This window comes from Trichechus manatus, unplaced genomic scaffold (assembly GCF_000243295.1).
Source record: "Trichechus manatus latirostris isolate Lorelei unplaced genomic scaffold, TriManLat1.0 scaffold00032, whole genome shotgun sequence".
Taxonomy (NCBI): domain Eukaryota; kingdom Metazoa; phylum Chordata; class Mammalia; order Sirenia; family Trichechidae; genus Trichechus; species Trichechus manatus.
Window position 1 is genome coordinate 9,125,402 of NW_004443968.1, and position 27,213 is coordinate 9,152,614.

General features: G+C 34.8%; 1 protein-coding gene across 14 annotated transcripts in view; it reads right to left on the minus strand.

Moving 5' to 3' along the window:
- Positions 1 to 27,213, minus strand: part of ARB2A (ARB2 cotranscriptional regulator A) — a 483,138-nt gene that overhangs the window by 181,586 nt on the left and 274,339 nt on the right. The window contains exon 9 of one of the 14 annotated variants that reach the window (XM_023730111.1): positions 17,921 to 18,262. The exons of the other annotated variants lie outside the window; for them this stretch is intronic. Coding sequence (XP_023585879.1) covers positions 18,119 to 18,262 — 144 coding nt within the window. The 3' untranslated portion in view covers positions 17,921 to 18,118. Of the gene's footprint in view, positions 1 to 17,920; positions 18,263 to 27,213 lie in introns of those variants that run through there. 14 annotated transcript variants of the gene reach the window in all.

Sequence of the window (27,213 nt, forward strand, 5' to 3'; positions counted from 1 at the left end):
TGAAAATACCATGGCTTGTGTCAGGCGCACTTTAGTCCTCAAAGTAACACCCTTACTTTCAACACTTTAAAGAGGTCTTTTGCCGCAGATTTGCCCAATGCAGTTGCCTGATTTCTTGACTGCTGTTTTCATGGGTGTTGATCGTGGATCCAAGGAAAATGAAATCCTTGACAACTTCAGTATTTTCTCTGTTTATCATGATGTTGCTTATTGGTCCAGTTGTGAGGATTTTTGTTTTCTTTACATTGAGATGCAATCCATACTGAAGGCTGTAGTCTTTGATTTTCATCAGTAAGTGCTTCAAGTCCTCTTCATTTTCAGCAAGCAAGGTTGTGTCATCTGCATATTACAGGTTGTTAATGTGTCTTCCTCCAATCTTGATGCCGAGTTCTTCTTCATATTTTCCAGCTTCTCAGATTATTTGCTCAGCATATAGATTGAGTAAGTATGGTGAAAGGATATAACCTTGACGCACACCTTTCCTGACTTTAAACCACACAGTATCCCCTTGTTCTGTTCAAATGACTGCCTCTTGATCTTTGTATGGGTTCCTCATGAGCACTATAAAATGTTCTGAAATTCCCATTCTCTGAAATGTTATCCATAATTTGTTATAATCCACACAGCTGAATGCCTTTGCATAGTTAATAAAACATAAGCAAACATCTTTCTAGTATTCTCTGCTTTCAGCCAAGATCCACCTGACATCAGCAATGATATCCCCCATTCCATGTCCTCTACTGAATCCGGCTTGAACTTCTGGCAGTTCCCTGTTGATGCACTGCTGCAATCACTTTTTAATGATCTTCAGCAAAATTTTACTTGTGTGTAACATTAATGATATTGTTTGATAATTTTCACATTCTGTTGGATCTCCTTTCTTTGGAATGAGCACAAATATGGATCTCTTCCAGTTGGTTGGCCAGGTAGCTGTCTTCCAAATTTCTTGACATAGATGAGTGAACACCTTCAGCACTGAATCCATCTGTTGAAACATCTCAATCGATATTCCGTCAATTCCTGGAGGCTTGTTTTTTGCCATTCCCTTCTGTGCAGCTTGGACTTCTTCCTTCAGTACCACTGGTTCTTGATCATATACTATACTATCTCCTGAAATGGTTAAATGTCGACGAATTCTTTTTTGAAAAAGAGCTTTTTAATGATCTTTTGTTTTCTTCATTCATGATGTCCTTGATGCCATTCTACAACTCATCTGGTCTTCGGTCATATAATATGATGAAAATACAGACAATGCTATATAAAATTTGTGACTAAAGACATTTGTGATTTTGATTCTTTTCCAGATCTTAGTTGCTCTATACTCTCAAATATTTCTTAGGTTTTGCCTCTACAGATTCAGGGTGATCTTTAGTTGCACATATGAGGGGTCTTACTTTTAGATTCTAGTGGTGGCATTGGTCCATCCATATAGGAAAACATGACCAGCTCAATCAAAACTACCTAAGTGTTCTTAAAATAGGATGTACTACTCAACTTTGGGTTATTAGTATTGCTAAACATTGGAGAGTGGTTGACACCCATTTTTAAGTGGAAAAGTGACATCATTAAAACAAGTGTAAGTCACAGATTTCCTCCACTGTTAGAAAATATTTGACTAAGGATCTCCAGTCAGTTCTTCCACCTAGGTACTTATGCTAAATACCTGGAGCTTGTGTGCCTGCTTAAATATTCAAGTGAGCGCTGTTGCTGGAGGAAACTTCTATTTAACTAACTACTTATAAAAGCTGTTAAAATGTGCACTCCAGTGACCAACAAAAGTAGGACAATTCTTTAAGTTAGGATTCTTAAATATGATTCTGATTACATATTGGAGACATTTTCTTATGAAAGCACATCTTATATCTCTGAAATGATACTAAAAGTCTGTGGGAATAAGTTTTCTGAAATACGTTCATTTTAAATAGGACTTTTTGGGATTGTAATTACTGTACAAAACCATATAAGCATTGAGTGGAAGAAAAGATGGAACTGGATTGATAGTAGTTATTTTCCTCTACATATATGGCTGTATCTTCATTTCACAGATAGAGAATATGCACGCACACTACATGTAGTAAAAGAGCACTTCTGAGTTCATATACCAGTGAACCATAAACAACAGTCACTATACACGAAGTGTTCTTTATCAATATCCACCCTAATGGAAAACACTGGAGCAGCCCTTCAGATCACTAACAGGAAGAAGAGAACCCTGAAACCTATCATTTAAACATCTGATGATAGCTCTGATGCAAGATGACAATGAAAAATTTATACTGAGGAAGAGTTTATGTGTGAGTGAGGGACAATTATTCTCTATTCTTTAAAATTCCATTTTGCCTCATGTGTCCTTTCCTTAATACTTCTCTGAGGGATATTTCACTAGTTGAATCAATGATTTGGGGTCTCTACTCCACTATCACTAAAAATTGCTTAGTTTCATGAGTATGAAATAATCCAAACAGCAAGAATTTAAAAATAAATATATGTAGACAGTACAGGATATTTAATAAGTATCAGTATTTATTATGATAGAGAGCAGAATTTTTGTTATATCACACCTTTTGTTAAGTAGCCAATTTAGCCAATATGAAATCCTATAAAATGGCAAAGATATAAAAAAGAGTCAGTAGTTCACTAATTTAGAAAGTCAATTAAATGTCACTTTCATGTCAGGTTAATTACTTCATTTACATTTTAAGAATTTTAAAGTAGTGCGTGAAAGGTGACAGACTGACAGCCATGTAGACTGAAAAACTATTTTACTGAGTGTTAATAATATAAAAGGTAATATACAAAACAGAATTATACACAGGTTTTACCTAATGAGATTGTAAGAGAAATTAGAGAGACATGGTACAGAAATGTGAAAACAAGAAAGATGCTTTCAGAAAAACTTTACTGAACAGGTAATGTGAGAGGGAAGTGGTAAATTGCTAGATAGCATCTATGTTGGTCTTCTAGGCATATATGTATGAAAGAATGGAGGTCCAATATCAACAAAACAGCAATGCATCTGAAGGGATAAGAGTGAATGACATTCAAAAGAAGTTAAAAGACAAAATCTAGATTGAAAACGAATAAAACTGACTCCTTTAGGGGAAGGTTTACTGAAATCAGGGATATAATAAGAAGGAGGAAATGGAGATACTACCACACAGAGCACAAAAGATGATGATGCATTAGAATGAAGAACGTACGTTGAGTTCCATACAGTTCTGATTTTTAACCCACTTTCACAAGGACCTAACCTGCCACTCCACATTGTGAAAGACATGATGAAATCTACCATATAACTTTCTGTCACCAAGTTGTTACGATAAGCAAGGCTTCTTTAAGTCTTTCTCTTCCCACACAATCACCAACACATACTATGATTTGTTAGTACTCATTCTTCTTAAACAGAAAGGACAATAAACTCATTGCTGACTTTTGCAGTAATTGAATTAAATGTTTATAGATGGTAATTTGATGTTGATGCCACTTTTTATTCAGTCTGGGCAATGGGAGTTGGTGGGTAGACACAAATACCTTAAAAGTTATATTCTAATAGTCATAAACACAACGCTGTATCTCCTATGGTCTTTTATATAAAAAAATGAATTTATAAGTAATATGGTTTGCTGAATCCAGGTTAAATATTAAGTTTTACATGGCCCCACGTATAACATCACATTGAAGACTGAAAAGTTGTCAGGGATATCAGAAATTATTTAGTCCAATTCTTTTATTGTAGAGATGAGAAAACTGAGGTGAAGAGACTTAGGTATCCCTTTTAGTTTCAACAGACATGGGATAATCCCTAAACCACAGGGTACTACCTAAGAGCACACTGCCATTACTTCCTTTGATGATGTGTCCTAGTGCTTTACTTCCATGTACTACTACTGGCTCTAGAGTGATTTACTTTCTTTTTCTGACAATTTTTAATTGTGATGCAAACATATACAGCAGAACATTCACCAATTCAAATTTCTACATGCACAATTCAATGACACTGATTACACTCATGTTGTACAACCCTTATTCCTATCTTTTTCTTAATTATTCTGCCACCATTAACTCAGTGCCCTACAAGGAAACACCCTCCCTTCCCACTCCCTCCCATCGTTGGTAATCACTAATAAGCTTTGGTTTCTATATATATATTTGTTACAAGTGAGGTCATACAGTATTTGTCCTTTTGTGAATGACATTTTTCAGTCAGTATAACGTTTTCAAGGTTCATTCATGTTGTGGCATATATCAGGACTTCATTTCTGTTTATGGCTGAGTAATATTCCATGGCACATATGCACCATACCTTGTTTATCCATTCATTTGTTGAAGGACAACTAGGTTGCTTCTGCCTTTTGGCTACTGTGGAAATTGCTGCAATGAACATTCATGCACCGGTTTCTGTCTGGGTTCCCATATTCACTTCTTTTGAGTATATACATAAGATTGGAATTACTGCGTCGTACGGTCATTCCATGATCAACTGTTTGAGGAAGTGTCAAACTTTTCTACAGCAATTGTACCATTTTACATTCCTACCAGCAATGGATGAAGGTTTCAGTTTCTCTACAACTTCGCTAACACTTGTTATTTTCTGATTTATTTTGGGTCACTGCCATTTTAATGGGGGTGAGGTAGTATCTCATTATGTTTTTGATTTGCATCTCTCTAATAGCTAATGACACTTAGGATCGTTTTACGTGCTTGTTGGCCATTGGAATATCCTGTTTGGTGAACTGTTTTAGTCCTTTGCCCTTTTTTTGACTGGGTTGTTTGTCTTTTTGTTGTTGAGTTGTAGGAATTTATATACGTATATAGTGATTTACTTTTATGCAAGTTTTGGATTGACAGACCACCAAGGTAAGGTTTGTACACATAAACTGCTTTAATTTCTGTGAGCTGAATGGCTGTTGTTTTGTTCTTTTTCTAATCAATTTGGCAGGTCAAGTCAGTCAAACTGGTTTCCTCATGTAGACACTGCCTTACTATGGAAATGATGTGGAAACATTCATCTTTGTCAAAAATTATATCAAATTATTCAAATTTATTGGTGAATTACAGCAAACATCCCAGCTGATAAGCATCTCAGTCATATGTTTTTTAAAGAACACTTATGGTCCTGAAAAGATGATATTACAGTGAGCTTCTCCATTCTGAAGCAAAGATGTCTGGAGAGAGGACGGGTTTGTTATTCAAGATAGTACGTTATTTTAATCATAAAAAATTTTCAAAGACATCTAGAATTATAAGTATTAAAACATATTCCTTCAGATAGTGTTGCTGTTGTTTTTCCCTCTCCTTGTTACGGTCCTCTTTCAGGACTCTTAGGAAGCAGTCTCTAAGACCCTTTCTGTCAGTTCCCATCTTTTCCGTAGACACACTGCGGCCTTCACGTGAACACTGCTTCTCTGGCTTGAGGTAATAAACGATTAGCTACAGCGCGGTAGTGTGATGTTCATGCTATTCTTTGCTGTACTACACCCAGCCAATGTCTCAAAAATTAATGCAAGTATATCAGGATCTGAAATTAACTTTTTATAGCCAAAAGCAACATCCTGCTAGGAGGGGAAAAACCTATTATGAATGGGCTGGCATCTGATTGCTTGTAGATGGTTAGCACCAGGAAAATAACATTTCAAATTATAAAATGCTGAATATAACAAAAGCTGCCCCATGTTGATTGATCAGTGTTTTGTTTATGAACTGATAGGGTCTAACTAGGTGGTGCCTATTCTTAGTAAGTGACAGATCCTATTACTAAAGATCAGAGATGAACCTGAATTGGCTAATGTTCTTATGCTGTTATGTAGAAATAATCAGAAAAACAAAAATACTTGTAACAAAAATAACAGCATTTCTCTCTGAACCATGTGCTAACTTTGAAGGTATTATTTTCTAAGAAATTATATAAAACTAGTCACTAATTATACTTTTTCACATATATACATATATAAACTTTTTCACATACATATGAAAAAGTATGTTATACAATAAATACTATTACACTATTAAGACATCACTTTGAAAAATTAAAACAGAAAAAAAACCAATCTATGATAATGCACATATCTATTTCTCTCTGAAAGATTTTTAAAATAACTTCTCACTAAAATATTCACTTAGTAGAAATCGATTTAGAGTGCCACAAAGCAAAGGTTTTTCACAAATTTCATTTAACACTGTTCATGTTTTTATGCTCAGATATTTACTGGTGTTACAAGACCACATTTGACTATACTATCAATCTTTTTTGTCCTTTTTTAGTCAGGATTTAAAACATCTGTCATGAAAACTTTAAGACCTGCAAAAAACACTTAATTGTAATTACTCATGTTAAAAATCAAGATCTTTAGCTAATAAAAACACAGCATAATTTAACTGCATATTTTCATGCATATAAGATATAGCTTAAATTCTAGAGGAAATGAATATGAAATTTTACCAGTTCTGTCGTTGATCTGACTAATTAGGAGAACAGGGTAAAAGAGCTTTCTACATTCTATAGGCTACTGACTGCTTCCCACAATGAGGTGTGATCGGACAGAAAGACGGTTTTATTTTAAACGTGTATTTTAAAATATAACATAAAAATGTTAATTTTGTCAGAGATTACAGGTAGTGCCTTAATTTGAAACATGAATAATTAGGTTTAGAACGGACATTAAGATTCCAATAAATAAATGAACAAATATTACTATTTTATGTTAAGAAGATTTTAAACTATAATGCCAAATGAAAATTTTTAGTTAATTATGTTGTCACTTAATTTTTAATCAATTAGTAGCCACAGTTCTAGTCTATAAATGTCGTCATGAATGGTGGCACAGCTATTTTTCTCTACTCATTTTTAAGTGGTCAGCTTAAATAGAGGATTAAATATAGTCTTTAAAACGGTTTTAAAAGACTATAGGTCATTTTTGAACTAGGAACATGCTAAAAACTACAAATACAATCACTGAAAGAAGTTTATTTAAGCAAAAAGGTACAAATTATTGCTATTTGTGACTGTTCATTCTTATCCTTTGCTTATCTTTCTCTTGACCTTTACCCAAATGAATCACACTAACTCTTGAATGCTTTCTCTCACTTGATTTCTAAAGCTGTTCATCACACTTGCTGGCTAGAAGCACAGCTGGCAAAAGGGATCTAAACCTCATCACTGGGCAAACTTGCCCTTCTGCTTTTGCCAAGAATGACATTTCCAATGGAAAAAAAAAAAAGTTACCGTATGGGACACTGGATACTCTGTGAGAACCAATAGCTCTACCCGCTTTGTTAGCATTACATATCTGCATTAGAATAAAACAAAAATAACAAAGAATTAAATAGTCTAGCGTTCACTAAATTCAATTGTTAATTAAAGTAAGAGCACAGAAATCAGCTGAGTATTTTTACTCAATTCCTGAAGAAAGATGCAACTGAAGATAGGCAGTGCCCCCTAGTGTCAATAATCACAGACAATAAAGCTAAGGAAAGTTGCTAATGTTATCTGCACTAAAATTATTAAAAATATGTGCATGCAATAAATTAAAAATTAATTCTTTTTCGAACTTAAAATTTTACATGTATATAAAGGCATACAATAGAACTATTTATTTAATGCTGATTTGCTTAGGAACACACACACACACTACACACACACACACACACACACACACACACACACACATACTGTACACACTGACATGGCCAAGATGTCTTTAATGTTCCAGGCAGCTCAGAAAAAAAATTCTACCCAACACAGCAGGCCATGCATGAAGCGGGTGTCAGCAAGCCGAGCAGAATCACTCACTGTGAAGACGTCTATTAGGAACTGCTGAATACACAATACAGGCAGCATGGCCTGAATGGCTAACTGGAATGGCCAGAACGGAGTCCGAAGGTTTCAAACCCATCAGAAATTGTAATTAAACCTGTAATGAGTGTTTAGACAATTTTCTCTTTCTTTGTTAATACAGGGTTAGCATATTTAACCCTTATTTGAGACAGATTTTGAAAACGCTATAACTTTTACTGTGCAAATTCTGAATACTGGATCTTAAATTTTAAATGCAAATACACATTAATCTTTAGAGGAAAATGCAGCACACCAAATTCAAGTACTAAAAAATATCATGTATCTTTTATGGAATATAAGTTGGGAAATTTTTGTGATATAATCCAATATACAAAAAAACTAGTTTTTTTTAAAGACCAATGAGGCAGCCACAGAGTGACATACATGACAAAAAGGTAAAGTTAGCTCCTCGTTCTGTGAAATACTGTCTACTTCACTTACTTATTAACAGGAGTTTTTGTCATGGAACCTTTAAATAGGGGGAAAAAAAGAAAAAGAAAACTAACCATGCAAATAAAAATGATATAAACAAGACAGATAGAAAGAAGCCAGAGGACTATGTGTATGTGTCTCACAGAAACTAGTAACGAAAAGCAAATTAATAGAAAAGCTGATAATCGCTTATTTTTTATTTGCATAAAAAGTACAAGGCAAAAAAGTTTAAGGTTATTTATAATATGCATTTATATAGGAAACTGTGAACTACTTTTTCACATTAACTAATAAGGCATATACTACTAGCTTTGCATTTTAAAAAGCAAGGAACATAATTAGGCTTTTATGAAAAGCTTCCAGTGTGTGTTTAAATTGCTCCATCTTTAAAATGAGGAAGGTGCAAATGCAAGAATTCAGTAGGCATAAAGACAATGTCCAGAATGATAGTTAAGAGCAGATAGGTATTGAGGCTCATACCAATAACTTCTGGTTAAAGGAGAAACAAAAACTTTAATTATTTCCATTTAGAAAAATGTTCTAAAATGCCTACTATGAGTTTGTTTTAGAAATTTAACTTTGGCAGGGTTATTAAAACCTTGAGTAATTAAAGAACACCATCACCACCACCACCAAACCTTCTTTCTTATAACAGTATTTAGGCAAAGTTAAGAAGGATATAAAACACAGAGGTTTAGTCAGAATGGACGTGTTTATGTTCATATGTTAATTGTATTAGCATATATTTTATTGCATCAGATTGAGTTAAAACAAAACCAAACTCACTGCCATCAAGTTGATTCCTTCTCATAAAAGTTTCAGAGAAAATGGAATTTTATTCCACATCAACAATAACAGGTATCTGATTAGATAGGTGATGATGAAAAACCAAACCCATGTGTCTAATTATGAGGGGAGAGGCCTTGTTGTTCCCATGGTAGAACACCTGCATGGTCATAACATGATCCTGCAACTAGCACTAAACCTCAAGTAATTTCTGGCAACACTTCAACAGGCAAAACATTATACATGCACAGTTGTTATGGTCTTTTATGTCAAGATGAAATTTTGTTTTCATGGATACTTACAGTTTCATATTTAATTCAACTATAAATATAGGTGATTATTTGTTCTTAATGGAGGCATAAAGTGATGTGAAATTTCCAACCCACCCCATAACTTGCCTACACCAATTCCCAAAAGATCCAAGATAAAGAGGGGATATGTTCTAAAGACTAAGGGATAATGGAACACCATTAAGAAAAGCTTCTATTTTGGAGATAAAAATTAATGATTTTCATGACATTTTTTAGACACAACCCAGAACATTTTTTTACGTGTTGATTTTGGGGATGTATAGATAAATATCCAGGGACAGGTTTTTCTTGCTGTAGAAAAGAGAAAGGACAAAGGTAAGTAGGTCCATGTCTGTTGTATGAAAAAGATGCTAGGTTAGGAGTATGAAGATTGTGCAGTTAGGTTCATATGCAGTCAAACAGAAACAGTGATTAGAGCTATTGTTATTTCTACAACATCAAAAGAAATGGAAAGGGTTTGTAATCCATGTACTCTGTTATCAGTGTTGAGACGCCCATGATTACGTATGATTCCTTTTCAGAACATCTCAGATAAAAGAGTTTGGGAATATATACACAGACACCAACAAAAAGTTACATTTTAAAATGTGAGCTTTTAGCTTTACTTTCCTTAATTCGACATAAAAATGTTCTAACACAAATTTTCTTTTGCATATATGTTCTTAACAATTACAGATGAGAAAATTCTTATAAAAGTTCTTAGAGGCAGAAACAGAGTACAAAAGATAATTTCAAAGAAAGGTATTTCCTGAACATATGTGTATTCATCCCAGTTTCTAACAAGTAAACATCTCTTCAAGCATATGATATCTGTAAAGATTATTCAGTAAGCATCTCCATATATTTAAACAATCATACATATGTATCACATAATTCAGAATAATAAAATTTTAATCTACAACTATCATTATACCAAAAACACTTTTTTCAAACTAAAGCAAAACTGTATTATACTTTTAGGAATGATTTAATATTACTAAAAGTTTGAAAGAACCAATATAGCATAAAGCAAATATTAGTCTTTTGACATTATTTGTTCAGCCACAAATATTTTAAATATCATTTAGAGTTGATCATGTTTACCAACAGTGGTTAATACTTGCTTATTATCCAATATATAAATAAATACATTTGTATTATCTGGGAGCAGTGAGGAAGAGTAAGAGAAAGGTAGTAAATTATTATTTTATTCAGAAGTTATATAATCTTTTATTCATCTGTTTTATTCCTCAGAAAAGTAAAACTTTTATATACAACAAAGTATATCTTTTATTCTAGTTTTAGGGCTTATATTATTTTTTATGCTTTATTTTTTGATAATCTTGAAAAGTTTGAGAATTTATACATATGCAGTGAGTTAAAAATCAGTTATAATTCAAAATTAAGTTTTAAACAACCAAAAGCATATAATAATATCATACATCCCGAAAGACGGGATACCAAATTTTATTTCATTAGTCTAACAACACCACCAACACAAATACATATATATATACATACACACACACACACACACACACATATATGTATCTTTTGGGATTTTTCTGCATTTTTAATATATATTAATTATGAATGATTTTGACTACAAAGTTACTAGGGTATTAGAAATTCTCAGACTCACAATAAACACAAGAAACATGGCAACTTCTACACATTGCCAATCTAAATAAATATAGGACGTTTTGTCAAAGGAAATAACGAGAAGAGGGCTGAAATCAGTGCATTCTTCCTTCTATGATTTAAAAATTGTTATTATTCTTATATTTGAAAGGCCATTAGCTTGAAAGTTTTTTGGCAATGCTTTGCTTCTTCATTAGATATGGTAAAAAGTAATAGATTTCACTGGACAAGTTTTTACCAGCAGTTTCATCATCTTCATGTTTCCTAGCACCTCACAGCAAAGCCCCCTACTTTCCCTAGAAACGTTTTACAAAGAATCTGAGTACCGTGAACATCATACTCAGGCCATCATACCTCTGTACTCTCCTAGTCTGAGGTCTCAGGTATTACCCGAGCAGTAATAAAAACAGCAGACATCATACTGCGCACTGATAATTACTCAAAGGCCATGTTCCTCTCTTTTCCACCAAGTACTGAACTACATTTCTCCAATGTGCGTCCATACAAGAAACTGATTATGTGGTGCAAACTCTGGGGGAAGAAATACAGCAAATATAACTGAGTTACATGGCAGAAAGGCCGCCCAGCTCTATTGTGTATTTACACCTATTCGCTTGCTCATGGTCACTTCTATTTGAGGTTGTTGTTCAGTCCTATAAGGGATTTTCATAGATCTCCTGTGACAACATACACTTGATGGTTGTATGCAGTTAATGGTTCTTCCACATAGCTAAGCAAAAGCACTTTCCAGCATCTGAATTGGATTTTTTGATCGTGGTTTGCTGTGAAATACAGAGACTCTTACACTTCTGAGGTAAAAGAGCTCTCTCCACTCATGAGATTATTTTATACCTAGCAGGAGCTTAAGATATATACTCATTCACTCAGATATGCAAATGTAACCACCAGAGACAAGTAAATTATGCAAGAGGTTGTACATTTCAATTGGAAAAAATGTACAAACGCTATATAATTCCACTTCAGAGAGGTATACTTGCACCAATTTGAGATGCACTGAACAAAAGTTGTAATGTAATATATATGTTGCCATAGACTTGCTTCAGTTTTGAAGAGCTGTTTTTAAGTACTTGAAGGTTTTCATTTCAATACTTTTATATGCCTTTTTCATTGGTATTTTCACAAACTACTAAACTTAAGAGTAAATCTTCAGAAAATAATTGTCACTGTTTAATTTTTTTCATATTTTTATGATTTACATAACATTGCTTAACAATTTGAGACATACTAGTTAATCTCTACTAACCCACAAATCTACTTTTTCCAAAATAGTCATATTTTCTAAGATATGTTATTTACATCAATAATAAGTTTTTTACTGCACGTTAACTTGCTAATAAATTTCATGTAACTCATCTACATACCTCATTAATGTTATAGTTTTTAGAGGGCACCTTAAAACACTAAATGACATTATCTAACAACTTGATGTAGTTATTGCCCATGATAAACATTTAATTCACTCCAGTTTTAATTTTAAAGTATAAATTCTAGTATTTCTGAAGTCAACAAAAGAAATATAATTTCTAATATTTTAGTATCAACTTTTACAAAATAGAATTACTAATAGAAACAAGTTTCTGTGGTTCAAAATGTACAGAGTAACACCACAGAGATATCACTGAGTGAAATACCTGATGCAACCATTTTCTATTGAATTTAATTTCTATACTACGGCAATCTTCAGAAATACCAACCTCTTCAATGAAAATAAAAAAGCATATATGAAAAAGTCCTGATTTGTAGTGTTACTAAATATGCTTTCTAAAACCATTAAGGAACTGTTGTAGCAGACTTTAATTACCAACAGCAGAATAATCAAATTCAACCATGACACATTTCTAAATCTTTGCCAAAAGTAATCATTCTTATAAATTCACATAGGCTTTAATAAAGCAGCAAGCTGGTTCAGGAGCAGGATACTGCCCTGCATCATGACAGAAGCCTACGTTTGTCTCACCAGTTCCTCACTGAAGATACAGTAAACAGGTTGGGGGCAGTGAGCATTTTCTTGATAATTAGCTGTGTAGGCAAATATGTTCTTTGGCAGACAATATAAATGTTGATTTAAGGATCAGTCAACAAGGAGTGCTAAACTGCAAAACATTCATTGCTCAATTCCTCACAGATTTGGTTGAAGACTTAATCTTAAACTCAGGTTTCCACTGTCATCAAATAACACACTACCACTGTAAAAATTATGATATAATGAAATATATTTTACCCGTAACTGATATATAGCTGCTTAACCACTTCCATATTTGATACGTTTATACTGCTCACATTAACATTACTAATAGTGATGAATAGTACCAGGCAAGTAATTCTGGACCATTATTTCATAGCAAAACTAATAAAAGGTCTTACTTTCTTAAAATAAAGCAATACATGTTCCACTGAAACTAAGGAATCTACAGTTAGTAAAGACAAGTGGTAACCTATCACAAACACCAATAAATTGCAGTTCATTGCTAAGTTTAAGAGACCATCTTAAAAAAAAAATGGTTTTAAGCTGGAAGAGAGAAACACTGCTTTAAAAACAAAAAATAGCACAAGATAAGTGGCATACATTCTGGCAATTTTGTTTAACGTAGCTTTTTCAAATATAACCTAGTCTACAGTGCACTCAAACTGCAGAAACATCCAAATTAGAAAAAACAAAAAAAGAAAGAGATACTTATCCGTGCAAAAAGGGCCTATACTCAAAGGAACATCTGAATAAAATTGAGTCATCTTCAGTAGTTTTACCTTCTCCCTAGAATGTTTGAGTTGAACTCAGTGTAACACTGTCTTCTAAGAAAAGACAAAGTGATCAATGCAAGAACACATCAGGCTGCCTTGGACAGGCCAATCAATGCAAGAAAGAACCTTGCCCAGGGCCTTATGCAAATAGAAGCACGTCCTGTAACCTAGGGAGGGAACATGCGCAATAGATCAATTGAATCTAAAAACCTTACAGCTATATCAGCTTCAGACAGTAAATATATACTGATGAATATCTCACACTTCCCAGGAATTCTAAAACTGGGTTATTTTTAATAGCTAGTTAAAAACTCTTCCCGGGATCTGGAACGCAGCAAAGACGAAGAAAACATCATGGGAGAAAACAGCATTACTTTTAAGACTGTGCAAATAAAATTCTGATTTCTTAAAACTACTTGGCACCTCTGAATTTTGCTGACTTTTCAGGTTAAGTTTTAAGTATGTTTGTATTAAGAACAGAAAATAAAAGTCTAAAAAAAGCAAATACTGTCTAAGGTAATTTTTTAATAAGGAACAAAATGAAAATGTTACAGGAAAAATAACTCCAGATGTAAAACTACAGTCATCATTCTCAGAGTAAAAACTCATTCTATCACCAAAGATTATTCTCCACAGTGGTTAACCTATCAATACAGGGACACTTTTTCCTTTAAGGTCTGTATCTCCAAAAAATCCCTCTAAAGTCTGATCAGAATGTATAATAAGCTTAAAAGCTAGTTAGTACACAAAGCTCTAACCCTGTCAAATGGTCTAGAAGGCAAGTCAGGTGGTTTGTAAGGCTATGCCAAAAATGTTAAATTATCAAGTCTTCAAGAGAATACTTGAGTACAAAACTATTCCCTGTGTATTTTTATTTATTTTTTTAAGCCCCTTGTTTTTTTCCTTAGGAACTTCATGTTTAAAAAAAATAAAAACTTTATAACTTAAAAAGAGCCAAAATAGTATTTTAAACAGAAATGATAACACCAACTATAAAATTACTGCCAAGCAAATAAGAAAATCCTATAAATATATATTAGTAGCTTAACTGTCTTATACCCTGGACTTTTAAATTTGAAAATTTACCTACAAGATGCATTTCCTAACAGGCAGTTAGCAAATATATCGAATACTAACAATGAAATATACGCTTTTTCCTTTAACTATTGATACATACATTTTGGCAAAACACTATATGAAATATGAACCTCAGCCATTTATTATAAAGTGCACTACTTATAGCTGCTTATTTAGCTGTTATAAGGACACAATGTCTTAAGACATTGTTTAGTCAATGAAAAGAAATATGAGACTATGCAGGATAAACATAACTTACTTTTTAAGATTTTAAGTTTTGTTTACTCTAATAAGATTTTTTTTCTCAGGCATAACTAAATATGTCATGTTTGATCCTCTTTACTTGGACTTAAATCTTTATAAAATTTTATTATTTTACATGGGGAAACTGCAGAGATATAAAATCAAAGTAATATAATACTCATAGCTTTTTAAGTATAAAATATCAGACGAACTGTTTATAATAAATCAGAAAGGCATGAAGTAGCAGGTTAATTACAGGGACTCAAATGTTTCCTTTTTTCCAAATTTAATTTCTAATATAAGAATTTTGAGAAGTCTAGTATTACCAGTGAAGTGTAAACTCTTATTTATAGTAAGTAAAATACAATATAAAAGCAACTGCAGTTTCATTTTTTGTTGCATTTAAATCAGTACATTTTCTCCAACAGGCAGGATAAAATGAAGAAAAACAATTTGAGAGTATTATCATCTAATACTTGATATGTGTTGACATTGTGATAGGCACTGAATAATGAAATTCTATCCTTTCAGATACAAATCTGTACGATATGTGTGTTTCTTGCTTTTAAAAATATATTCTCAATTTAAAAAGTACATGTCAGACATCCTGTTCAGTTTACCAATGAATTTCGTGCTTTACAAATATAAATGCAGAATTTCCTTAAGTTAAAAAGTTCTCTCATTAATTAAAAATATTGTAATTTATTAGAAATTTATTTCATGCAAGTTTCTCAAAAACACACCTGAGAGAAGTATGTGTCATGGGTAAATTCACTGGTTTTGAGACTGGGTTGACTTGGCTTTGACTCTTCTGCAACCTTAGGCAAGTCCCTCATCTGTAAAACAGGGCTAATAAACCTTCCTCACAGAAGTAAACTTAAACTGTATAATGTCTTGCTAAACTACTACTTAATGATCAAACCTAGTAGTAGCCTAACCTAGTGCTCCATTTTGAGTGGCAGTATAGCACAGTGGTTATGAGTATGAGCTTTGGAGCCAGAATACCTTGCTTTAAATTCTGGCTCCATCACTTATGAGTTGTGTGATGTTAGGCAAGTTACTTAGTATCTCTATGCTTCACTTTCCCCATATGTAACTAAGAATAGTAATACTACCTACATCATAGGGTTATTATAAGGATTAAACAATTGAATATTTATAAAGCACTTAAAACAATGCTTATACTTGGTGGGCACAGTGTTATACAGCGATTACTTCCAGGTGTAACTTACAGATATGGATAATGTAAAGGAGCAAATGCTGATAGCAGAGATTGTTCCAGTGAGACTTGAAAGGTCAATTCTATTTAGTTGGTATCAGAAGACAGTGGAATGAGCTGCAAAGAAGAGCCAACCAGGGTTTGGCCAAGGAAACTCATCTGCTTTCCAGATCTTCGTAAAGTGTTTTCAATTCTTCTGCTTGAACTAAGTTTCTAGAACACCACATCAAAATATATTCAAAATTTAAAGATAAATGATTTGGGGATCGCCTATTATTTTAATTTTTCTACACCTTCTTTCCTCTTCGTTAGTTTGGTTAATCAAGAATTGATTAAAATTGAAAGCCTGCTGGAAGGCTCAGAAAAGAATAAGCAGTAAATAAGATGAAGAATAAAAACTAAACCTTCATGTAATTCAACAGAGAAATATAGAACTGAATTCTGAAATACATGAAAAAACAGGAGGTAGTTTTAGGGATAAGAGTCACTACAGTGTATTAGACTTACATTCTGCAAAGGTACTTGATGAGAGGAGAACAAATAAGCAAAAACCCAACTGTAACAAAGTGAGAGGTCACACCTTAAAGAGAGTAAAAATAGTATCTAAATGTTTCTCATCTGTAAAATGGAGATAATAACAGTTAGTACCTCATAAGGGTGTTAGGAGGATTAAATGCAGTAATGTCTACAAATTGCTTAGAACAGTGTCCAGTGCACACTAACCATCATTTAAGCGTTAGTGATGATGCTGATCATGAAGATGCCAGTGCTACCTTGTGATTCACAAGGCACTCATAGTACTAGTTCTATTTAAAAAGTTCGCCTTCTAAGATACTATGAATGTTTGAAACTGTTTTTGACCCAACTGTGTCTTAGGTCCTCATGGCTGACTGACAGATTTTATGGGTTCTATAATGATAGCAATGACAGGGCTCTGTGAGAGTGAGAGAGGACTCTCATGCTCATAGCAATCAGATACAAAGGTATCTCTTCTGCTTCAGAATCTATTATACGATCTCTGAGAACACTCAAGTGTCACCAAATGTTTGCAATACACTGCCAATTTAGATACCTGTTGCTATCGAGTTGACTGTGACTTATAGTGACCCTATAGGACAGAGTAGAACTGCCCCATAGGGTTTCCAAGGCTGTAATCTTTATGGAAGCAGCCTGCCATATTTTTCTACCATGGAGAGGCTGGTGGGTTCAAAATGTCAACCTCGTGGTTAGCAGCCAAGTGCTTAATCATGTGCCACTAGGTAATTTAGATAGATGACACAAAATGTGCAAAAATAAATAAAACTGAAAATTTGAGGCTGAGACTAAAAAAGTGGTAGAAATCATCATTACACTATTAATGGTAGAGGAACTAGGAAATTTTTCTGACGTAAATTGGGCAGAAATACAACAAAGGCAATACATAGGCAAGTCATCTCACATCATTTTATTACAATTGTTGTTGTTAAGTGCCATCGAGTTGGTTCCGACTCATAGAGACCCTATGTACACTGCCTGGTTCTGTGCCATCCTCACAATCGTTGTTATGCTTGAGCCCACTGCTGCAGCCACTGTGTCAATCCATCTCATTGAAGGTCTTCCTCTTTTTCCCTGACCCTCTACTTTACCAAGCATGATGTCCTTCTCCAGGGACTGGTCCCTCCTGATAACATGTCCAAAGTATGTGAGACATAGTCTTGCAATCCTTGCTTCTAAGGAGCATTCTGGCTGTACTTCTTGCAATTACAATTTACAGAGCACCATTTTACTGAGAAAGTGAAAGTTTTTTGTCCTTAGCAGACAGGCTATTGGAAACACTTAGAAAATCAACCTTTATAATCATAAGGCATCCCTTGAAATAACTGGAACAAAGTCAAGATTGGGAATTTCTACTGTGGGAGAAAATTCAGTGTGTTTTATCTTTCTGTTCAGTGCTTCTCCTTTAGAAAGATAAATACCAGGTTTTCCTTCTACTTCAGATGTCTAAAGAATGCGGTAAAAAAATTGGAGACACATATTAGAAGTTAAATATCAAGATTAATGAATATTTAGGCGTAAGTTAGGTATATCTGAAGTTAGAACATTTTTAAAATTATTTGACACAATAATAAAATTGTCAACGAAATACTGAATCACAATTTTTACTACATTCTAATGTATTCTGGCGACTCAGTGGTTAAGTGCTCAGTTGCTAACCGAAGGGTTAGCAGTTTGAAACCACCATCTGCTCTGTGGAAGAAAGATGTGGCAGCTTACTTTCTTCAAGATTACAGCCTTGGAAACCTGATAGGGTAGTTCTACTCCGTCCTGTAGAGTCGCGGTGAGTCAAAATCGATGGCAACGGATTTGATTTTTTTTGTTTGTTTTAGAGCTCTTTTACAAACTTTTTATGAAAAAAATTCAAATGGGTTATAGAAAGCTAAAAAATATGAATACACTAAGGAATATTTAAATAGGCAAACTAATTTCTATAGGTTATGAACATTTTTATATTCCATTTAATCATAGAAAACATAACTGGAATTTGAAGTTAGGGTTAGGTTTGCTACTTCCCTTGATTAGAGATTTCAGTACCTTCTTGGTTAAATTTTTACATTTACTGATTAATTTCTGCTAATGATCCTTCCAAGGAGCCCAGGTGGTGCTATGGTTAAGCGCTTGGCTGCTAATGAAAAGGTTGACAGTTCGAACTCACCAGCCGCTTCATGGGAGAAAGATGTGGCTGTCTGCTTCCATAAAGATCGCGGCCTTGGAAACCCTATGTGGCAATTCTACTCCGTCCTATAGGGTAGCTATGAGTCAGAATCGACTTGATGGCAATGAGTTGTTTTTTTTTTTGGTAATGATCCTTCCAAGTATCCAAAATCTCAGAGTCATAGGCTATATATACACCTCCTGCACACTCAAGGTTACTGTCATGGATTAAATTGTGTCCCCCAAAAATATCCATCAACCTGGCTAGGTCATGATTCCCAGTATTGTATGATTGTCTACCATTTTGTCATCTGATGTGATTTCCCTATGTGTTGTAAATCCAATCACTATGATATAATGAGATGAATTAGTGGCAGTTATATTGATGAGATCTACAAGATTAGATAGTGTCTTAAGCTAATCTCTTTTGAGATATAAAAGAGAGAAGAAAGCAGAGAGACAGGCGGACCTCATACCACCAAGAAAGCAGTGCCGGGAGCAGAGCGCATCTGTTGGACCGGAGGTTCCTGCACTGAGATGCTCCTAGACCTAGGGAAGACTGATGACAAGGACGTTCCTCCAGAGGTGACAGACAGAGAAAGCATTCCCCTGGAGTTGACAGCCTGTATTTGGACTTGTAACCTACTAGACTGTAAGAGAATGAATTTGTCTTTGTTGAAGTCATCCACTTGTAGTATTTCTGTTATAGCAGCACTAGATGACTAAGACAGTTACTGACTCTAAAGTTCCCTATTTTCCATCTTAAATAATCAACTTTGTACTCCTGTCCATCTTACTTTGCCCTCTCTTGTGACTTTATATGAGTGCCCACGCCCTATTTTCATCATTCTCACCCAACACAGCACCATCTGAGATCTGGTTCCGATAACTTATTTATATACAAATCTAGGATCAACAACTATTTATTGAATATATATTTATTATATCTCCAACTATGCAAGAAACCAGAGAAATTATGGCAGAAACTAGAGAAATAATGGATTTATTTATTCTCTGTCAATTAAAAATAAGGATTATGAGATAACCTAAAGCAAAAGAAAACTATGGGTTAGGACACTGAATAAGAGATCAAGGTTAAGGATAATTACTGAAACTGAAAACTAAACAAAACTCTGTGTTTCCAACAGACAAAGGCAAAAGTATATTATATAGTTTTTATTTTCTGATCGAGTATAGTGGTTCATCATACCATTTTTTCCTAGTACTACTTAACTCTAAAAAGAATTTACTGCATGAATCTTTACATTGGAGAAGTTAACAACATAATGATCTCTTGGCTACTATCCTACTTCACAATTATATTACTTTCTTTGTTTAAATGAGTTTCCCCTTTGGACTACAATGTTCCTAAGGCCAGGGATCATATGTTTTAATCTGTTTCCCAGGACTTCTACAAAGAGACAGTTGTCAATTGAATAAATAAACAAGTATGTTTAATAGTGATTTTCTAAACTATTTCTTGAGGGCATAATAGTCAATCTGAACTCCAAGGAGGAATTTGCACAAAGTCAAACTTATGTGATCCACGTGGCTTTTTTGTATTCTAAATCTATTCATTGAAAAAGTGAGAACAACCAGTGACAAAAACCATGACGTGAGAGAGAAGTAACATACATACAGAGGTTAAAAGTCTCAAATTCTGAAAGTTAAGAGTGGTGTATAAGAATATCTGAGCTTTTGTTTATCTGAGCCTAAGGAAAAATTTAGATCCATAGTGTTATCACCTCAGAGCTGTAAGAGCAGGAAAATGGTAGCTCTTCTCCTATCTCTTTTACTGCCATAGAAATCTGGTAAACAGTGTACCAAGAACAAACCCTGGCTATCTAAATGACCTCAGAATGTAGTACTTTACTCTATCCCGTTTTGACCTAAGCCACACAACTTCTGCCTCAATTCCTCACTTCACAGTCCACTTTATTTTTCTGTCTACTTCTATAGATTCTCTCTCTCTCAGGAAAGGATTTCATTTCTGAACCCTCAGCCAATGGTTGCGGTCTTAAGCCTTACTCTGTCAATCCTTTCCTCAATGCTATATCCTGTTCTTTTTTCCCTTCTCCCTTATAAGGGAATGAGATGGGGTATGGTGGGAGGAGAAGAGGTACTCTTAAGAGTCAACTACTGCATTCTGTGTGCTCAGTGATCACCCATTTCCTTGATTTTATGTTCCTTGCTATGATGGTTAATTTTATGTGTCAGCTTGGCTAGGCTACAGTGCCCAAGTTGTCGGTCAAACACTAGTCTACTTCTTGCTGTGAAGATACTTTGTAGATGTGATTAACATTTACAATAAGTTGACTCTAAGGAGATTATCTTCAATAATGTGACCGGGTCTCATCCAATCAGTTGAAAGCCTCGAACAGCAAAAACTCAGGTTCTCTGGAGAGAAGGAATTTTGCCTCAAAACTGTAACATAGATATCCTGGTGGACTTTCCAGCCTGCCAACTGACCTATGAATTTTGAACTTGCCGGCCCCCACAATCACATGAGCCAATTCCTTAAAATCACTCTCTCTATATATATACATATACATACATATATATTTACTTTCTAGAGAGCCCTGATAAGTATACCTTCCAACTAGAATATACCTCCTGATGTCAAACCTGAGCTTACTATGCTCTATAAACACCTAGTCATGGCTCACCTGCTATTGCTTCCGAAGCCAGCCTCTCAGTGAAATTAGCTCCTCCTGAACCCATCCAGGGAGCACTGGTGGCAAAGCGGTTAAGGGCTATGGTTGCTAACTAAAAGGTCAGCAGTTCGAATCCACCAGCCACTCCTTGGAAACCCTATGGGGAAGTTCTACTCTGTTCTGAATAAAAAAAAAAACAAAAAACCATTGCTGTTGAGTTGATTCCGACTCCTTGCAACCCTATAGGACAGAGCAGAACTGCCCCATAAGGTTTCCAAGGTTGGCTGGTTTGTTTTTTTTGAACCCATCCAGAACTCAAGTAATGAGACTCTGCCCAGATCTAGCTTCCATCCTTATCTTAACATGGTTCCAGTATGCTTCGAGTCTGAGTCTACCTGGATCCCCTGAGTTAATCAGAGTAAAATATTTTTAACAGATTGGGGACTAACTTCTAAGATAGAAGTTAAATGGTTTGGTTGTAAAATTTCTGTTCTCTAGGAGCCGTTTTCAATTTGAGGTTCAAATCTTATTTGGGAAAGCACTTACAGTGAGTGATCATTAAAAGGCTACATGAACAGGAAAACAGTCCAATTATTAGTGGAAATATGTTTTCCTACAATTCTTTTAACAAAAATCTTACAATAGTCAACCATGCTCTCTTATCTGTGTTTTGAAAATAAAAAATCTCTCATTAAGATCTTTTATAAAACCAATGGATAAAGAAATATTTCTTAAATAAAGATTTATATTTAACAGCTTAATATATTGACTTCTTTAAGTTTTACTTAAAATGTTATTGTACTAATTTGGCCAAACATTCCTTGGCTTCCTGGCAGTCTTTGGTGAACCGAGAAACAGAGTGGCAAATCTCTGTTACACAGATGCAGGGCAGTAAGCATGGATGCAGCCTGACTATGATCTATTGCTACGTGGATACTGTGAAAGCCTCTTCCAAAGGTAATTGTTGTTGTTGTTAGGTGCCATCGAATCACTTCTGACTCATAGCGACCCTATGTATAATGGAAAGAAACACTGTCCAGTCCTGTGCCATCCTCATGATAGTTCTTATGCTTCAGCTCACGGTTGCAGTCACTGTGTCAATCTATCTCGTTGAAGGTCTTCCTCTTTTTCACTGATCCTCTACTTTACCAAGCATGATGTCCTCCTCCAGGGACTGATCACTCCTGATAACATGTCCAAAGTATATGAGATATAGTCTCATCATCCTTGCTTCTAAGGAGCATTCTGGCTGTACTCCTTTCAATACAAATTTGTTTGTTCTGGCAGTCCATGGTATATTTAATATGTGTCACCAACGCCATAATTCAAAGGCATCAATTCTTCTTTGGTCTTTGTTATTCACTGTCCAGCTTTTGCATGCATACGAGGTGACTGAAAATACCATGGCTTGGGTCAGGTGCACTTTACTCTTTAAAGCAACATTTTCACGTTTTAACACTTTAAAGAGGTCTTCTGCAGCAGACTGGCCCGATGCAATGCATCATCTGATTTCCTGACTGTTGCTTCCATGGGTGTTGATCGTAGATCCAAGTAAAATGAAATCCTTGACAACTTCAATCTTTTCTCCGTTTATTCTGATGTTGCTTTTTCCGTCTTGTTGTTAGGATTTTTTGTTTTATGTTGAGGTGTAACCCATAGTGAAGGCTGTACTCTTTGATCTTCATCAGTAAGTGCATCAAGTCCTCTTCACTTTCAGCAAGCAAGGTTGTGTCATCTGTACAACACAGGTTGTTAATGAGTCTTCCTCCAATCCTGATGTTCTGTTCTTCTTCATATAGTCTAGCTTCTCAGATTATCTGCTCAGCCTACAGACTGAATAAGTGTGGTGAAAGGATCCAACCCTGACGCACACCTTTCCTGACTTTAAACTACTCAGTATCCCCTTGTTCCATTTGAATGACTGCCTCTTGGTCTATGTACAGGTTCCTCACAAGAATAATTAAATGTTCTGGAATTCCCACTCTTCACAATGTTATCCATAATTTGTTATGATTCACACAGTTGAATGCCTTTGTCTAGTAATAAAACACAGGTAAACATCTTTCTGGAATTCTCTGCTTTCAGCCATGACCAATCTGACATCAGCAATATCTCTCATTCCACGTCCTCTTCTGAATCCAGCTTGAATTTCTGGCAGTTCCTGTCGATGTACTTTTGCAACTGCTTTTTAATGATCTTCAGTAAAATTTTACTTGTGTGTGATATTAATGATATTCTTTGATAATTTCTGCATTCTGTTGGATCACCTTTCTTTGGAATAGGCATAAATATGGATCTCTTCCAGTTGGTTGGCCACACAACTATCTTCCAAATTTCTTGGCAAAGATGAACACTTTCAGTGCTGTATCCATTTGCTGAAACATCTCAGTTGGTATTCCGTCGATTCCTGGAGCCTTGTTTTTCGCCAGTGTCTTCAGTGCAGCTTGGACTTCTTCCTTCAGTACCATTGGTTCTTGATCATACGCTGCCTCCCGAAATGGCTGAACGTCGACAAATTCTTTTTGGTACAGTGAGTCTGTGTATTCCTTCCAACTTCTTTTGATGCTTCCGGTGTTGTTCTGTATTTTGCCCATAGAATCCTTCACTATTGCAATTTGAGGCTTGAATTTTTTCTTCAGTTCTTTGAGAAATGCCAAGCATGTTCTTCCCTTCTGATTTTCTAACTCCAGCTCTTTGCAAATGTCTTTATAATACTTTACTTTGCCTTCTCAAGCCACCCTTTGAAATCTTCTGTTCACCTCTTTTACTTCATTATTTGTTCTGTTAGTTTTAGCTACTCAACATTTAAGAGCAACTTTCAGAGACTCTTCTGACATCCATTTTGGTCTTTTCTTTCCTTCCTGTCTTTTCAATGACCTCTTGCTTTTTTCATGTACGATGTTCTTGATGCCACTCTACAACTAATCTGGTCTTCAGTCATTAGTGTTCAGTGAGTCAAATCTTGAGATGCTCTCTAAATTCAGGTGGGATATACTCAAGGTCACACTTTGGCTCTCATGGGCTCATTGTAATTTTCTTCACCTTCAACTTGAGGTTGCATATAAGCAACTGATGGTTAATAAAGGTAATTATGGACCCTTTATTCCCCCAAAAGATCCCTGTTATAGAAAGAGAAATTTTTCTCTATTTCAGACTTCTGAACAAGCTGATCTTAATATGACTGAGGGATATAAACACTGAGGAGCAGGCTAGGTGTTCCTTAGGGAAAATATCCATCAAGAATGGAAACAATCACAGCAAATATCAAACTTAATGGTGAAACACTAAATGTTTTTCCCCTAAGATCAGGAACAAGACAAAGATGTTCACTCTCACCATTTGTATTCAACACTGTACTGAAGGTTCTAGTGAATTCGGCAAGAAAAATAAATAAAAGCCATCTAGATTAGAGGAAAAAAGTAATATAAGATGACAAGATCTTGTCTATAGAAATTCCTAAGGAAGCCACAAAAAGTCTATTAGAACTAACAAATGAATTCAGCAAGGTTGTAGTATACAAGATCAATAAACAAAATCAACTGTATTTCTATATACTAGCAAAGAAAAATCTGAAAATGAAATTCAGAACACAATTTCATTCAGATAAAAAAGAATAAAACACTTAGCAATAAGTTTAACAAAAGAAGTACAAGACTTGTACACTGAAAATGACAAACCATTCTTGAAAGAAGATTTAAATAAATGGGAAGAAAGCTCATGTCCATGAATTAGAAGACAATATCATTACAAGACTCCTACAAATTTATCTATAGATTTAACTAAATCCCAATAAAACCCCGTGTCTTTTTTTTTTGCAGAAATTGACAAGTTTATCTTAATATTCATATAAAAATACAAGAGACTCACAACAGCCAAAACAATTTTGAAAAAGAAAAAAGTTAGAGAACAAACACTTCCCAATTTCAAAACTTGCTACAAAGCTACAATGATCTAGACATTGTGGTACTGGTATAAGACTCTCTGTATTGTTCAACTGAACACAACTGACAGTCCAGAAACAAATCTTTACATTTGTACTCAATTATTTTTGACAGGGGTGCTAAGACAAGTGAGAGCGTAAAGAATGGGTTTTTTTCAACAAATGGTGCTGGGACAACTAAATATCCACATTCTAAAGAACTAAGTTGGACTCCTACCTCACACTGTATACAAAAATTAACTCAAACGACAAAAACAAAAGCTAGGTAAACTGGACTTCATCAAAATTAAAAACTTCTGTGCTTCAAGGGACACCATCAAGAAAGTGAAAAGACAACCCACACAATGGGATAAAATATTTGTAAATCAAATATCTGATAAGGAACTTGTATCCATCATATATAAAGAACAGTTAAACTCAACAACAAAATGAGACTCCAATTAAAAATGGGCAACGGACTTGAACAGACATTCCTCCAAAGACATACACAAATGGCCAATAAGCACATGAAAAGATGTTCAACATCATTAACCATTAGAGAGATGCAAATAAAACCCACAATGAGACACCACTTCACCCCTACTAACATGGCTAAAGTAAAAAAGACAGACAGTAGTAAGTGCTGGTGAGGCTGTGGAGAATTTGAGATCCTCTTACATTGCTGGTGGGATTGTAAGTATGGGGAGTGACATATAATGGGTAAGGAGTTTCTTTCGGAGGTGACGAAAATGCTTTAAAATTAGATAGAGGTGATGTTTACACAGGAGTCTCTGGGTGGTTCAAACAGTTAATGCACTCAGCTGCTAACTGAAAACTTGGAGGTTTGAGTCTACCCAGAGGTGGCTCGAAAGAAAGGCTTTGTGATCTACTTCTGAAAGGTCACAGCCATTGAAAACCCTATGGAACACAGTTTTAATCTGACACACATGGGGTCAACATGAGTCAAATCAACTCAATGGCAACTGGTGGATCGGATGGTTGTACAACTCTGTGAATATACTAAAAACCACTGAATTATGCACTCTAAATGGATGAATTCTACAATATGTAAATTATATCTCAATCAAGCTGTTATAAAAAAAGTTTTAAAAAATGGAAACAAGCAACAGTAAGCTAATTATTAAATAAAAGGTAATATTAAACTCACAATTAAGGATGAAACGGAAGGTCTCATAGACTTATTCCATAGGCTGCCATATAACATTATAAGGATGTAATGATAACAGTTTAATCATTTTTATCTTTGACTGAGAAGACTATACTTAGAAGAATAAGTCATATAGAAGCATTCTGCCCGGTCAGCCTGAGGGTTGGGGACACAAGCAGAGAGAAGATTGTAAGAGACTTATACCAGGAACAAAAAGGGTATTACTGTCTAACATGAGAGAAATGATTAGGCCGACTTCCAAAATCAATCAATATTCAAATAGACAGGAGGGAGAATCAATGAGAAGTTTAGTTAGTTAAAACAGTTATTGTTAAGGCTTCAACTCTATATATCAGTCAACTTACTGACTGTCTGAATATCTGAATATCTGTCTCCTTAACATCTCTAATGTGCATTTCCCACTACTTCTATGTTGTAAAGCCCTTCTTTGGATCTCCCCTGGACTACTGCAACCAACTCCTACAAGTTAGTGTTATCA